Source organism: Artemia sp. Qi Xiang Cuo, chromosome 3 (genome assembly GCF_049724085.1).
Source record: "Artemia sp. Qi Xiang Cuo chromosome 3, ASM4972408v1, whole genome shotgun sequence".
In the NCBI taxonomy this organism is placed as follows: domain Eukaryota; kingdom Metazoa; phylum Arthropoda; class Branchiopoda; order Anostraca; family Artemiidae; genus Artemia; species Artemia sp. Qi Xiang Cuo.
In genome coordinates, this window is record NC_142796.1 from 91,708,756 (window position 1) to 91,725,784 (window position 17,029).

At 34.3% G+C, this 17,029-nt stretch overlaps 1 protein-coding gene across 1 annotated transcript in view; it reads left to right on the forward strand.

The window, feature by feature from the left end:
- The window catches only part of LOC148954743 (glucose dehydrogenase [FAD, quinone]-like), a 130,598-nt gene extending 116,569 nt beyond the window's left edge, over positions 1 to 14,029 (forward strand). Inside the window, 3 exon segments of the mRNA XM_089086493.1 lie at positions 5,777 to 5,980; positions 10,513 to 10,841; positions 13,252 to 14,029. Of these exon segments, the coding sequence (XP_088942619.1) occupies positions 5,777 to 5,980; positions 10,513 to 10,841; positions 13,252 to 14,029 (1,311 nt within the window).
- The last annotated feature ends 3,000 nt before the right edge of the window (positions 14,030 to 17,029 follow it).

A 17,029-nucleotide genomic window follows, 5' to 3' on the forward strand; every position in this document is an offset into this window, starting at 1 on the left:
ACAAAATTAAGGACATACTAAGATTTCTAGTTTCAAAGCCATGAATATGTTATTTTAAATTTGAAGCTTAGTCATTTGGTAAAAACACAATCCAGTAACGGCCTAGATTTACTTTTAAAGTCTAGCCATTTCTTTTCAAATATCGGTCTGACAGGTTTCCATTAATCACATTTATCAGTTGGAAAAGCAAGCAGATTTTTTAGCCAACTCGTAAAACCCTGATAATTTATAATTAGCGTTTTGAATGTATTGATAACACTTACCCCAACAACTGGGGTTAAGTTAACCAGCAGGGTCCCAGTAATGTAGAAGAAGTTGGGAAGAAATTGCTCCCCCTCTCCCCTAGATTTTCAAATCTCGTCTTATGGTATTTAGATTTTAAAAATCGAGAACAAAATACAAACAGCTAGATTTCTAAAAAATACCTTGTTTTTATATCGTCATAAAGAATCTAAATCCCTACACACCAACCTCTAAAATTTCGTGAATTGGTTGCCTCCTCTAGAATCCTGGACAATTTAATAAATTAACAAACAAATAAATAACAATTTATAGATAAATTAGAAATTACAATGTAGAATCTTCGAATGATTCAATAAAAAAAAAACTAAAGTTTATCAACTGAAAGTAAGGAGCAACATTAAAACTCAAAACGAACAGAAATTGTTGCGTATATGAGGGGGTTCACCCCCTCGTCAATACCTTGCTCTTTACGCTAAAATTCCAAATTTGTTCCAATTCTTTAAGAACAATCCCTGAATTACAAAGGTCGTTTAATTAGAATAAATAGCTGTTGTGAAAGTACTAAAATAAACGCGTAAAGAGCAAGGTATTGAAGAAGGGGGCGAAACCTTTCATATAAGTAATAATTTCTGTTTGTTTTAAGGTTTAATGTTGCTCCTTACTTTCAGTGGAAAAAACTTTTTTCAAATTTAATTTCGGATCGTCCGTGAAAATAATTTTCTTCCCCCCCGAAAAATTCCTCCATGGAAAGATCCTCCCACGATCTATTTGATTGATGAAAATTGAATGTAATACTAACATCATGCCAAAAAGGAATGTAAGTTGACTTGTGAGGAATAATGTGACTCAAGATTTTTGTTCTCTTCATAGGTTTTTGTATCAAACATTTTTTTTAACGAACTATGTAAGGAGCGCTATGGCTCAATAGTAACTGAAACTCTAAAAAACAGAATTTAGATATCAATAGGTACATCAAAACAATTAGATTTTTATGCTGATTCCAAATATATAGAATCCATTAATTTTAGGGTTACCTATCAAAAGCTACAAGTTTGAGAAAAAATTTTTCATTTTCCAAAAAGGGGGAAAACGCCCCTAAAGAATCAAATATTGTACCCTCAGATCTAGTGTATCAAAGAACCCTACCGTAAAAGTTTCAAGCTCCCATCAGCAAAACTGTGGAATTTTTTTTTTTTTTGCCAGAAGAAAGATCACGGATGCGCCTTTTTTTTTCGTTTTTTTTTACAAGGGTAATCGTTTCGAACCAATTGTCATAGGAGATCGGGATAAGGTGCATTTGAGCCGAAATTAAAATTTCTAGTGCTCTTTTTAAGGGACTAAAAACATTGGTGGGCATCGAGCCCCCCTGCTACACCCCTTTTTCCCCAAAGCCGTCCGATCAAAATGTTGAGATAGCCATTTTGTTCAGCATAGTTCAAACAAACAATGAATATGTCTTTGGGGGTAAAAGAACCCCCTACAGGCCTCTGGGGAAAGGTCTGTGAGTTAGGAAATTTGCCCATTGTCTACGTACAGTATATTTTATTGGGAAGTATACAGAAATTTTTTGGAAGGGGATGGGATTTTCTTCTTCGGACAAGTTTCCATGGGGAAACTTTTTGGGGGAAGGGAACTTACCTGGGGTAAACTTTCCAGGGAAAATGTTACAATGGAGGGATTTGACAGAATTCCTATACGTAATTATTTTTATTTGCCTTACTTTCTTATTGTCGACTCAATTTTGCATGTGGAGATGTTCCGAAGTAATTGCCCGGGGACATTTTTGGCGGGTTTGGCGGGTTTTCCGCAGAAGCAACTTCACACCTGGGGAGGGAGGAGGGGTCTGGGAACATTTTTCCACAGGCGCAGGGATTTCCGGAGTGATTGTAGAAACAATTAGGAAATACAGTAATTTTCAAATGAGAGCATTCCAAGGAGAATTTTTTAGGAGGAATCATCCACAAGAAATTCTACGGGGGAATTTTCAGCGAGGATGAGATTGTCCGGAGGGAGTTTTACAGGGTGGGGGGGGGTAGTATTTTACATGGGAAGAACTTTCTATGGATGAGTCTCTTGTGGGAGGAGAGAATTTTTCAAGGAAGTGGAGATAGATTTACCAGTATTATTTGAAAAACGATCAGAAATTAAATAAAAAAAAAACGAGTTGCTTCACCTGAAAGTAGGGAACATTATCAAACAATTTGTGTTAACGAACTGTAAGTAAGGAGCGACCCGGCTTATAAAACAATAAGTTTTTTCAACTGAAAGTAAGGAGTAACATTAAAACTTAAGACGAACAGAAATTATTACGTATATGAGGGGATTTACCACCTAATCAATACCTTGCTCTTTACGCTAAAGTTTTTTAGTACTTTCAAAAGAGCTATCTATTCTAATTAAACGGCCTTTGTGATTCAGGGGTTATTATTAAAGAATTGGAATAGAATTCGAACTTTAGCGTACAGAGCGAGGTATTAACCACGGGGTGAACCCCCCTCATATACGTAATAATTTCTGTCCGTTTGAAGTTTTAATGTTGCTTCTTACTCTCAGTTGAAAAACTTGTTTTTTTTTAATTTAATTAAAACTCAAAACGAACAAAAATTATTCAGCATTTTAGCGGGGTTTCCCTCCTCCTCGATACCTTGCTCTTAACGTTAAAGTTTAATTTTTTTTCTGAATTTCTTAAGAACGTTTCCCTAACCACAAGGATCGCTTAATTTAAATAAGAAGTTTTTTTTAATGCTATGAAAAACTTTAGCGGGAAGAGAAAGGTATTGAGGAGGGGGGGGGGTAGGGACAACTCCCTCATATATGGAATAATTTCTTTTCGTTTAGAGTTCTAACAATGCTCAATACTAACAGTGGCAAAAATTTGTTTTATTCTATTGATTTTCACAAAAGAACCAATCGGAACTTTTAGAAGGCGGAATTACTGGTCTCTCCAGAAATTTCATTTCCTTGTCTCTTGGGAAGGGAGTCTGTACGTTCAGTAATCTATTTATCAAATAGATAAATAGATTATAAATGCAGCTTGAACATAATATTGATTATTCATAAGTAAGAATGTTGAGAGACGCAATCTATTTTTAATATCTTATTGATTTCTTTGGTGGTTTAAAAAGTAAAAGGGCTACCTGCTGTTACTGTAACTATTAAAATATTATCATCGAATAGCTAATTGAGCATTTTAGGAAGTAATTAAATTTGGTTAATTCTCTTATCATATATTCTTATCAATAGCTATTTGTTAGTAGCTGATAGCAGATCTTTTTCCATATAGAGAGTGGAATGCACTAGCCCCATCATAGTCAACCTTGCTGTAAAATAATTGGTTTGAAAAGCCAGTGTCGACGATAATTTATCCCCAAGCATTGTCTATTAATGTCACGTCTTTGGATCTTTCCCCAGATTCATGGTAACTTCCGTTCTAGGCTTCTGTATTTTCTAACTCCATCTTTTCATTCTCAATTTCAAATTTCATCTTTTTATTGTTTCAACATCTTTTCAAATTCAAAAATGATAGCTAAAATCTTTATTCTGATTACCATTAATAAATTTTTCGCTTGAAAGCTGATCTATGTTCAACTCAATAAATTACGATCGGGATATATAGTTAGCGCTGTAGTCCTAAGTTTATTTTTAAATAAACTATGACACAGGTATGACTACAGTATGTACTGGGCATTAATGTGATAATAAATAAAAAAAATATGTATTTACATTGCTTGGGCAAGCTTTTCAACAATTTTTGGTTTATTTTTCCGACCAAAGTGCTGCTTGAACAGCACTTTTACGGCAGTTCCTCACTATTGGTTGAACGCTGCAGTACAGTTGGCGACCACTCAACACCTCTAAAACGGCTTGCATAAAGAAGAAATTGTTCTCGAGAAAAACCTGAAACTCCAAGCTAACATTGTATATTTTCCCACACCAAGTTCATGTTTTTACCTTTATAGTTCACCATGTGTTTGCGCCATATCTTTAATACTTCACCCATAAGTATAATACTTAACCAAATCTTTGTCTTTTTTCTAAAACTCAACTAGGTTAAAACTCAGGTGGAAACTCAGACTAGGTTAAATTCTTTCAAAATATAGCACCTATTATTTGTTTCCAAAGAACAATTTAAGAAGACAACCTGCCTTATTATTGTTTTTTTTATTATTATTTACATTCGTCTCGTCAGCAGAAATTTTTCAAGCCTAAATTTAATTTGGAAAACTAAACCATAAAACATTTAGCATATTTATGCATACTTATAAAAAATAAAAGGGCTTCTAAAAGAAGATGGCAGAGCTGTCAGACCCTTCGAAAAATATTTCTTTCTAATCTCTATTCCCTTTAGATCTCAAACACCTATTTATTATTCAAAGAAATTATTTTGTAGGTGGGAATACGAAACTTTAAATATTTTGAGAACTTTTAGACTTTCAATTAAACTTTAAGTTCAATTTCAACTGGTGCCTTATTGAACAGAGCGTTCTACCCGGATGAAGAATTATACTTTGCTGGAAATGCTATGTCAAAATACAGCAAAACCCCCCAATAGAGACCTACACTTTCAGCAAAACCCCCCAAAGATTGGACCATTATCATTTCTTATGAATAAGCTAAAACCGGCAGTATAGGAAAAAAGAAACATGGTAAAATAAAAGTGTTGCTCTCATAACACAATTACCGAAAATTGAATTTTACAGACGCAAGGATTGAACCTTAAATACCAAGGACAGTGACAACGATATTCAATTTTCTGAGTGGGTGGAAGCTCAAGCCATGATATATATTTGAAACAATGGGAATTCAATTATTAATGGAATAACCGCGAAACCTGTCAACCTGTTTTTGGTGGCAGCGAGTGCCAATTTTTCATAAAGAGAAGCATGGACGAAATTTAGTAAAAAAAACAAAAAAAAAACAAACAAGGACACATTGTTTATGTTTGAATTTTGACGGATAAAAGGCGTTGTAAAAGATAAGTAATTAGTTTCGTGGTATTGACTAAAATGAAGCACTGCCTAATAACTAGAGAATTTCGATCCTCTAAACCTTTCACGTCAATGCATAAAAGTGGAAATTAATTAAATCCGTCAATAGTGGGGTATATATTTTTAGATTTTTATTTAAAATTTATTAAATAAATTTATCTAAGCTAAGTTATGTTATTTCTCTTTTGTTTTAGTTTCTTTTAAATTCAATGTGTTACTCTGTAACTGGTAATCTTTGATTTCTGTATTGATTTGTGTTGCATTTTCATGTGTTTTGCTTCGTGATACTCCACGTATTGTACCTCTGTATAGTGTGGGTTAGAAATAAATAATAATAATAATAAGTGGATCTAATCGCCCGTCTAATCTACCAGTATGACCCTCTTTGCTTGTGAAAAGCCTGTACGTGAAAAATAAATTGTTGATGCTACTTCTATCTTAACAGTTGTTTATTTGGTTCTAGATACTTGCGTACTTTTTGTTTTTGGTTATGAAATTGTATGTGATAATTACAATAAGTTGATTCACGGCTTTATCTTTTTCAGAAATACTATGAACCACTCACATTCAAAGAAACAATCTCTATTGCTGTAATGCTATTACGCCCCCGTTCAAATGGCTATATTAGACTTCGTTCACCGAATCCACACGACAAACCATTGATATATCCAAATTATCTGGTTGACGAACAAGATTCAAAAGTTCTTGTAGATGGTGTTAAAATCGCAATGGCAGTTGGCGCAACTGATGTAAGTTGAACTTTCTTTTCTTCAATATTTTGTATTATTTATTGTCAATGCTATAAATTTTATGGTATACTTTTATGTTTTTATAATTGATTTATTTCCTCTAATACAATCTATACAGTCTTACGAACAATTATATTGTTGCCAAATTCCCAACAGTCGGATTCCGTAATAAGATAATTCTAATGGTCATAAATTTCAATTCTATTAACCGAAAATAATTGTGTCTTAGTTTTTAAAAATGGATTAACAAGAAAAGAAGAAAAATAAATAAACTTTAAGAACGAAGAACGCTTAAAGCAGTCAATTCATAAATACTTAAACCCATGATACGGAACAGTTTTGTGATTAGAGGTGCAATACCCATTTGTTTATAATATTTTCGTTCTTTTAACAAACAAAACTTTAAGTATTCTAAGAAAATACATGTCTGCAGAGTTCAAAGACAGAAAAGGTGTTTTAGTTTTATCGGCATCACAGCAGGCAGATAATGCAAAAAAGAAAATTAATAATAATTATTATAATTATTATAATAATAATAATTATAATTAATTATAATTAATAATAATTAATAAGAAAAAGCAAAAAAAGAAGATATGCTTGATTTTACCAAATTGGGGAACCCAGAGAAATTAGTCAGACGTATTTTAACAATATTGAAGACTGCCACTTTATTGCCACATCATTTTACTGCCACTTTGAAACGATAAAACTTTTTATCTTGTTCCTCTTTGATGATCACTCTAAATAGTCTTAATACCAGTTTGATTTTCCGCTTCTTTTTCTTACCAGAGGCAACACGATCCAACCAAAAGGGTGTATTCAGAATTTTGCGTGGGGGAGGGGGGTACAAAAACTTAACAAAATGCGTTAAAAATTTGTTTACATGTCTTATTTTTACACTCATACAAGACGGACATAAATGGCGGGGGGGGGGGGTTAAACCCGTAGCCTCCCCCCTGGATAAGGCTTTGCCAACTATTCATCTTAAACAGAAGAGGGCTATCTTATGTCAAACAAGATTTGGAAACAAATATATATATATATATATATATATATATATATATATATATATATATATATATATATATATATATATATATATATATATATAAACGAGTTGCTTTCAAAAGTCATTTTAAAAAATATATTACAGTAAAGCACCATTTTTCGCTACTTAATGACAGTTTTTACATTAAAAAGGGCAAACTAGGATGAAAAGCAAAATGAAAATTTTTCTTTAGCTTTAAAATCATTAAAAACCAAAATCAATAAACTAATCATTTGAAATATAACCAGTAATACAAAGATAAAACTACATCACCAAGCCACGTGAAGTCAACATACCCCTCCAATGAAATTTCAATTTCCTTTAATCCTTTCTGATAACCTACTTCCAACCCATTTGGGGACAGCCTACTTTTCTTTTCGAAGCAGGCCAAAGCAGGTCAAGTATGGCCAAAAAGCACAATGTTTTTCAATGTGTTATCGTTTACTTCTAAAATGTGGCCTAGCCACCCTAACATTTTATTAAAATATAAATGTAGAACGTGGGAACAAATAATATTTTTCGTAGATCTAACTGTTTAGTAACCATATCGCCATGTTTCGCCTAAGTTGATATAGGGTGGTTTGGCACGAATGACTGGATTTAAAACTTGATTGTATATATATATATATATATATATATATATATATATATATATATATATAGCTTGTATATATGTAGTCTGTAGCCTGTATATCTGTATCTTGATTATCTGTAGCGTGTTTATCTGTACCTAACTTAACGTGTTTTCATTATGAATGCTGTCATAATTTGCACAATCGTCATTTTGTCTCTATTGTGAATTTTTTTATAGTATACAGTTATGTTTTTTTTACATATCAGCTGTGAGAAATCAAATCGATTGAGAGCCGAAGCCTAAAAACAAATAACGGACGAGTTTTGTAATTGAGATAGCTTGGTGACTTTCATTTGAATTGTCATTATCATTTATTTATTTTTTATTTAATTATCATTTATTTTAATTAATTTAAGGTTTTTATTTTAATGTATCAACCATTTGGTGAGGTAATGTCTAGTTTTTTTTCTACGTGTCAGTATGCAGAATAGGATGAAATTCATGGTAGTATGAGCCTGGTTGCATCACCAGGAGATAACTGTCTAATATACGGTCAGTCGAACGAGTAACTATGACTATTCTTGGATAATGCCTTTGGGAAACTTTGCCTCTGTCATTATTGTGGCTTCCAATATTTAGCATTAATTGGCAGATGTATTTTTCTATTGCTCAAAAATTAAAAAAAAACGCTTTACACCTTGACTACCCTATTTCTTCCACTTTCACTACATTTATGATCTTTACAAATACTCACTACCCAGGTAGGCGAACATAACTACGTAATATTTCATTCAATCACGGTAAATGTGGTAAATGGCTTCTTCACGGTAAATGTGGGAGATAATCAATTAATTTACTTCTTGTTGTTCTTGACGACAGCATAGCTTTATCTGTAAGAGGAAGTCACTTAATCTACTTATAAGGTGATTTTGTACTGCGTCACAGAACCTTACACACTAGCGTAGCTTTAGACTTTATGTTACGTTATACAATCTTACGGGTCAAATTTTGTTCGTAACCTGGGCAGTGCCAGGTAGACTTGAGCTCTACATAGAAATTAGCGTTAGGTAAGTTTATGCTATCTTATAGAAAAGTCAACATAGCAGCAACAAACGCAATTTCTGAATGACCAATCAATAAGAAGCGAATCTATATTAATTAATCTTTCATAGAAAACCTTCTATTATTCAACAGAGCTTATATCCCATCTCGATACCACATTTTAATTTTTGAATATTTTGCTTATGATGATTGTGGTGATTTTGGGAAATGATTATGAAGATTTCATAGGTTTTTACGTTATCCAAATATGAAAGGACTGGTTTAAGCGTAAAAAGTTGTACATAGCTCAGCTTAATCTCTTAACGTAGTACGTAGTATGAAAAGTTCTTGATTTCTATAATAGTGTCTTATAAAATTTTATTATCAGAATTATTAGCCATACGGTGCTGTTTTTTAATTATGATGTTCTTTTCGGTACTTTTTGAATTTTTGTTTTGCACGTGTATATTTTCAATGTTGCCAGAATAAAGCTACTAAATTGGCTATCGAGTTAGATTGCGCTCAAACACAAAATAAATAGAAGAATATAAAAAGGATATCTGCATTTGCATTTTCAGTTTCTTGATAGTACTTACATGTAGTTTTAAATCATTTTGTTTACACATTTCTCATAACAAAGCAGTTATAATGAGTGATTACTGGGATATGATGATTTATATCAGATAATTTGTGCCTAATAATTACTTATATGTGGAATATTGGTATATTTCTAAAAATTACCACTGAATCACTATCTTTTTTTTAGTATTAGGACAAGCACTTGAACATTTCTATTAAATAAAATCCATAAGTACCTTCTCCAAGAAAAAACTTACTTGCTTAGAAAGAACAAATTCATTGAAAAAAAAATCTTGGAAAGGCTTCAGCCCCTCCCGCTCCGTAGCACTGAAATTGTTTACAAATTGCATAATTTGTGTTTATTTGGTAAAAGTATAACGTTTTATTCGGGAAAAGTTTTCAGAAGTTGTTTTCAAAATAACATTTTATTATTAAGACTAATCAAGATAACAGCTACTATTCTGAATCAGCTATAAATCGTGATTGTTCTTACTACCCAGATTTTTTTAAATATGTAGTTTCGGTTACTCTGGGCCATGGTTCATGGGCCATGGCCATGGTACTCTGGGCTAGTTTTGTCAAAACATTTTTGTATTGATTAATAAAGAACTTGAACTTGAACTAGGTTGCAATGTCACTGCAACTATGATTGAACTGAAATTCAGTAACTCCTAAGACATAGAAACAGAAAGCATACCTTCAAAAAACTTATCGTTCTTTTGAATGGCTGGCTTTAATTATGTGACTCTAATTTTATTTTCAAGTCCTCACCAAAGAACCAATTAGGTTTAAGAAGTCACAGTTATTTGTGTTTTTTATTGTCAATTAAGATTTGTAACTCAGCACCAGGGGCGTCCCGAGAGTCATTTCATTGGGGGGGGCGATCTTCGTAAATTTTACCGAATTGCTACCTTATTTATGTCAAATTTTCTGCAGAAGTCAAGAATTTTGCTTAATTTCAGGAAATTTTGCCAAATTTCTGCCGAAATTTTCGCCTTCGGCAAAGATTTTACCGAATGTCAAAAACGTTGGAGGGGCGGTGCACCCCTCCCCACTCCCCCATCGGCACGCCCCTGCTCAACACTAGCTACCTCCAAGCATTATGAGACTTGGTTTTTAAGGGGTAAGATAATTCTTCTCTTCAGAAATAAGATAGAACATGATTGACTTGCAAAAATAAACCAATGAAACCAAACCACACTTTTGAACACGGGATTATAGGACATTCTTTTTTCTTTGATCTTAATTACACAAAAATAATGTTCCAACTAACATTGGATTACATTCTAGGCGTTTGCAAAGTTTGGAACGAAATTCTATGCCCAACCATTTCCCGGATGTGAACACCTACCCCTTTCGACAGATGACTACATTGCCTGCTGCAATCGTCACTACTCTGCAACCATCTACCATCCAGTGGGTACATGCAAAATGGGACCGCTCTGGGATAAAACTGCAGTTGTAGATCCACAACTAAGAGTGTACGGCATCAGTGGCTTAAGAGTGATCGATGCATCAATTATGCCAACTATTCCAAGTGGTAATACAAATGCACCAACCATAATGGTGGCAGAGAAAGGATCAGATCTTATTAAGGGGCATTGGTTTGCACTCGAAGGGTCTGTCAAGAAAGAAACATTAAAAAAGAAAATCGCTAAAGTATGATTATCTCATTGTTTAATAGTGATAACTATATTGTTTGTTTCAGGAGTGTTTTTGTTAATAAAAAACCTTTTTACCTTATTTGTCTTCATATTTTTAGTATTTTTTACAACACTATCACTGCTAGTGCTAATAACTCACTGAAGGACCACGCCTCCTGAGGCCAACACAGCTGCACACTCTCCTCCTTCACCCTGATCTGTTCAAAACTTCACCCTTTACTCCCTCCCATGAAGTTTCAATTTTCTTTTATTCCTTCTTCATGGACTCTTCCTGCCCTATTCAGGGATAACTTGCTATTTGGTTGGACCCAGACAGATCGCCAAAAAGAAAATTCTTTGGCAATCTGCCATCGTTAATCTGTAAAATATGTCCTAGCCTTCTCAAGCTTTCTATCACTATAGCCCTAGAAAGTGGGATAGAACCACGTTTTCCCTACAGTTTGTTGTTTAACATACGATCACTCGGTTTCAAACCATACTTTACTATGGTTCATTTAAAAACCATGCTTCGCTTACTATAGCTTTCAATATTTTTCACAGTGGTTCTGATTATAATCAAAAAAATGATTTATAAATTACAAAATTTAATTGAATTATTTTACGGCTTCTTTTTATCAAGCAATAAACAGCTAAAAGCTTTCACTAATAGATTTTCTGAAGATTTAATCTATGGATTTGCCAACCTACTTTAGGAAAGTGGGTTTAGGAAGTGGTGATAATGTTCGATTGTGGCATTTTTGTTTCGGTCAAACAGCTGGTAACCGTCTCCTGGTTGATCCAAAGGGAAGATCCTGTCTTCCCCCATACTTTTTGTGCCGTCATTTCGTGTTTTTTCTTCTATTTTTCATGTTTTTTTAAAATAAGCTTTTCAATTGTTGGTGCCCTTGTCACAACCCTCCCTCCCAAGGTTTTCCTCTAGATCCATTCCTGTAGCCGTCTCAAACTTTCTGGGCAATCGTGGTGTAATTCTGTGCTCCTTTATTTCCAAAAAAATACTTATGACATTGTTCCTGGATTCAAATGAAGTATTTTCTGTCAATTTTACAAAAAAAGTCTGTCAATTTCAAAGGTCAGTTTTAAGATCCATAAAAAGTTGCAATATTCCCTGACAAGCTCACCCCCTGGAAATTTCCCTTCCTGTATAAAATTCTCTCGTGGAAAAACTCCCAGCAAAAGATTCGCCCCCCCCCTACCTGAAATATATACATACTTCATAATAACAAATACTATGTGCAAAAATGGGCAAATTTTATGACTTAAGGACCTCTCTCTTAGGGCTGTGGGGAGGGGGGTCATGCCATATCCAAAGGCATAAATATTGGGTCTTTCAACTATGATAAGCAAAATGGCAATCTCAAAATTTTGATCAGATGACTTTGGGTAAAAAAAGGGCGGGGGAGGGGGCCAGGTTGTCCTCCAATCATTTTGGTCTCTTGAAAAGGGCCCTTTCCATTCCAACAAGCCTTCTGAGGATACTCAAGGACCACAGGGTCGATACGATCACCCCTGGAAAAAAAAATACACATCCGTGATATTTCTTCTGGCAAAAATAAAAAAAATCTATATTTTTGCATATGGAAGCTTGAAATTTCTACAGGAGGGTTTTCTGATAAGCTGAATCGGATGCTATTTTCCTCAATTGAAAAATCCTCCCACATAACCCTCTCTACCCAACTCCCCTCCACAAAAAATCCCCCTTGAAAACGTCTGTATACTTCCCAATAACCAATACTATATGTAAACAGTGGGCAAGCATCATAACATACAGCCCTTCCCCTGGGGACTGTGGGAGATTAATTCATCCTAAAAAACATAGTTATTAGATTTGTCGACTATGCTTAACAGAATGTCTATCTCAAAATTTTGATTGGGTGACTTTGGGGAAAAATGAGCTTGGGAGGGGTTTAATTCCACTCCAATTTTTATGGTCACTTAAAAAGGGCACTAAAACTTTTAATTTCCTCTTGAATAAGCCCTTTCGTGACATTCTAGGACCAATAGGTCAATACAATCACTCCTGAAAAAAAACACGCATCCGTGATTTTTCTTCTAGAAAAAACAAAAACAAAGTTCGACATTTTTGCAGATAGGAGCTTGAAAGTTCTACAGAAGGGTTTTCTGATAAGCTGAATCTGATGTTATGATTTTCATTAATATTCTAATACTTATAGGGGGGGTTTATCCCTCCTATATTTTGAAAATAAGGTAAATTTTTTCAGGCTCCTAACCTTTAATCGCTAAATGAAACTTATATATAATTTTGATTCAGATAATACCATATTTCCGATAACATGTCTTTCTGAGTAGGAGATTTGGCGCTGGCGCAGTTTGCTTGATATCTGCTATGGTCTGTTCGTATTATTAGTATCAGTAAATCAACTGGAAGGAATAAGTTGGATCAGTTTAGAGTATATTGTTACGGAACACACGATCTACAGATAGTTTTACAGTCTTATCTTTTAGACTACGATCAGCATGCGGTTACGGCGAAACTGTTGAAAGAAAAGAAGGTTCTGTCAGCATTCGATGAATTAGAATGCTTTCTCGATATTTATTTAGAACACATCCCAAAGTCACAGAGTAGTGCAATTCCAGGGGCTAAATCTGTTACGAATTTATTTGAAAAGCTAGCTGCTACTGAAGATGAACTAGTGTGGACAGAAAATAATATGTTAACTGAAATTCAGAAAAAAATAAATGAAAAAAGTGGACAGAGTAGTAAGGAGTCTCTTAGTGCAGAAATGATTGTGAGTTTATTGTGGGTTTATGATGTGAGGTTATTGTGGGTTTATGATGTCAGGTTATTGTGGGTTTATGATGTGAGGTTATTGTGGGTTTATGATGTGAGGTTATTGTGGGTTTATGATGCTGTTAGCATTGAATACAATCCCAAATTTGTAAGAATTGAAAAGCTGTTAAAAGGTCTGAAAAGCCAGATGGAGTCTATTGAATCACGTATTTCAAGTGTTGAAGCGGATGTTGATGACTTAAAGCAGGGTTCACTGCTAGAAAATCTGGTTTTCCTGGGTGTAAAACCAAAACCTGTTGTTGATCTGAACTCTTCTATACTAAGTGTTGTAAACAAACAGATGGGTTTGGTTGAATTTTCTGTGAACCAGATCAGGAGTGTCAATCGGTTCTAGGTTGCTAACCTTTCTAGTTCAAGCACCCCTGTTGTAGCGCCAGTGATTGTACAGTTTGCAAGCAGAGAAATGGCACATCAGATTTATTAACTTAAATCGAGGCTTGCCGGCTCAGGTGTTTTTGTTAATGAATTTCTTACAAAGCAAAAAAAGTCAATATTGGGAGCTGCGAGAGATATATTCGGGGTTAAGAATGTGTGGACGGATAAGGGCCGAATTTTGACTCGCTTGCCTGGTGAAAGTGCTGCGCGAAAAATCAGTATTTTGTCACATATGTTCTGATAGATATTCGGTTGTTTGTGTGTATTGCATTTCGGCTTTCCCTATTTCAGTGAATCCATATATTTCCGGAGTAATGCATATTTCTCCTTTGCTATCTATTTATCATAATCTTTTGCGTTGTTCTGTATTGTTTGTTCCCTTGTTGGGCTGTTTCTTCATTAATATATTTTTTGTATTATTTTTCTCAAGATATTGTTTGTTTCTATTTATTTTTGGGTGCACTTTTCGGTATTTTTTCTCTTTTTATTACTTCGGTTGTGTCGTTTTTTGATGTTAGTATTTTTATTAATTTGTAAATGCCTTCTTCAGGTCATTAATTTTAATTTTTTTACTTTATTTTAATTTTTTTATTTTTTCATTTTTGTTTCTCTTTCCGTGCTAATGGTTCCTTCCAATAATACCTGCTTTATTTATTTATTAGTTTATTTCTTTGAATTTGAGTTTGTCTGACTCTAGTTCGGGTGACATCTCCTCCTTGGGTGAGCGACTGCTCCATTTTGAAAATAACCCAATAGATTTTCTTAGCTTGATTAATAATTCCGTAGGTCAGTCTAATAAATCACCATCAAATCCTCATTTTTCGGTTAGAAGTAAGTATGTATCGGATTTTAATCGAGTATCCAAACGAGACGGTAGTTTCTCTGTGCTTCAGATTAATGTACAGGGCCTTTGTTCTTCATTTGATGAGTTGAAAAAATAGTGCATAGTGGCAATCCTGATTTTATTGGTCTTTGTTAGACTTTCCTTGATTCGAAAAATGAATCTCTATTGCATTTCTCTGGGTACAAGATGGAATGTTTGAATCGAAGTAGGATGGCAAGAGGTGACCTTGCTGTTTATGTTTCGGAATGCCTTCCGTACTCTGTTAGACCTGACCTGCCAAGAAATGAAGAAGGAATTTTTGAGTCCATATTTATTGAGATTAAAACCCAAGCTAAAACTTTGATTGTTGGTAATATATACCGGTCCCCTAGTGGGTCTGTTCCCTCTTTCCTTCAGATTCTTGATGAGGTTTTGAAAACAATCTAACTTCATTCATGTGAACTTGTGGTTATGGGTGACATCAACATTAATTTGTGTGACCGGAGGTCATCATCGTCCTTGGATTTTCTTTCAACAATGCTCGCTTGTGGAACATTACCTTCTGCATGCATACCAACTTGCATTACTAACACTACTGCTTCTTTGCTTGGTAATATTTTTTCATCGTTGACCTTGGTACAAAATTTTGTGTTGACGAGTGATATCTCAGACCATTTCCCTGTTTTTTCCACGTAGCATTTTTCCGATGCGCTGCCAAGGAGGAAACAAAGAGCTGGTTTTTAAAATTTAATGATCAGGGGTTCTTCATCTTCTGGCCCAGACCGTATTCCGACTAAGGTTGTAAAGTGCATTCTTCCTGTCATCATTTCTACTCTCACGAGACTTGTCAATCTTTCCTTACAAAATGGTTTTTTTCCAAGTGCTTAAAAGTGTGCTAACGTAATTATTTTTTTTTAGGTGGATCAAGGAATGATCCTGCAAATTATCGTCCCATATCCCTTTTATCAGTTTTTAGTAAAATATTTTAAAAAATAGCCTTCTCGACTTCTTATTTTTCTTAATTCTAAACACTTTTTTCATGATTTTCAGGTTGGTTTTAGGGCGAAGCACTCAACTGAGCATGCATGCGCAACTCTTTTGAATTATTTACATTCAGTTCTTGACTCTGGTCTGATTCCTGCTTCTCTTTTCCTCGATGTACGAAAGGCATTTGACTCGTTAACACACAAGACTCTTCTTTGGAAACTGTCCCATATTTGTATAAAAGGCAATACTTATTCTTAGTTTCTATCATATTTATCTGGTCGAGTCATCTCAGTTGATCCGCACTTTTCTAACCCTTCGGGAATAGAGTTCACAAGGATCTGTTATTGGGCCAATACTCTTTTTAATCTATGTTAATGACCTTATTAGTGCGGTCCAAAATTTAAAATCTACCATTTGCTGTCATCTTTGTCAACCAGCAGCTGTCACTAATTGTGACAAGAGTTCGTTCTTACCGGCTGCACTTATTGCTTTTGCTGATGACAGTACTCTTGGTACAGTTGATAGAATCGAGTCTGATCTTCGTTCAAAGATAAATACCCTTTTTGAAAGAGTTATCCAATGGTTTGATGTAAATTATCTTGCCTTAAATGTCGGGAAGTCATTTTTTTCTCATTTTCTCCAGAGTTTCAAAGGCTTGCCCTGACTTAAGTGAAATACACGTATCCAGAGGTTCTCTAAGTAGACCTAAGGATCGTTACGTTTGATTCCTAGGCATCTTGCTTGACGAAATTCTTTCCTTCAAGCATCATATTGACCTGATCAAAATGAAAGTCTCTAGGAGCCTTGGAATCCTTAGTAAGCTCAAACACATATTTCCAGGGTCGATTCTTAGAATCTTGTTCTGCAGCCTAGATCAGTTTTATGTTTTATTTTGTTCTTTTACTTGGATGTCAGCTTTTCCCTCGTCTTTGAAACCACTTTCAAAACTTAATGATAAAGCAAGGACTCCTATTAAGGAAACTAACCGATCTTCACTTAAACCCTTGCTTGAATTGAAAACTCTCTATTTTCTTTCTTGTTCTTCTTTCATCTTTTTACAGTTTTACAGTTGCATGGCCATCTTCCTGCTGCTCTATGTAATAATATATCTTTTGTTTCTGATCAATCGACTTATCATCTCCGCACTTC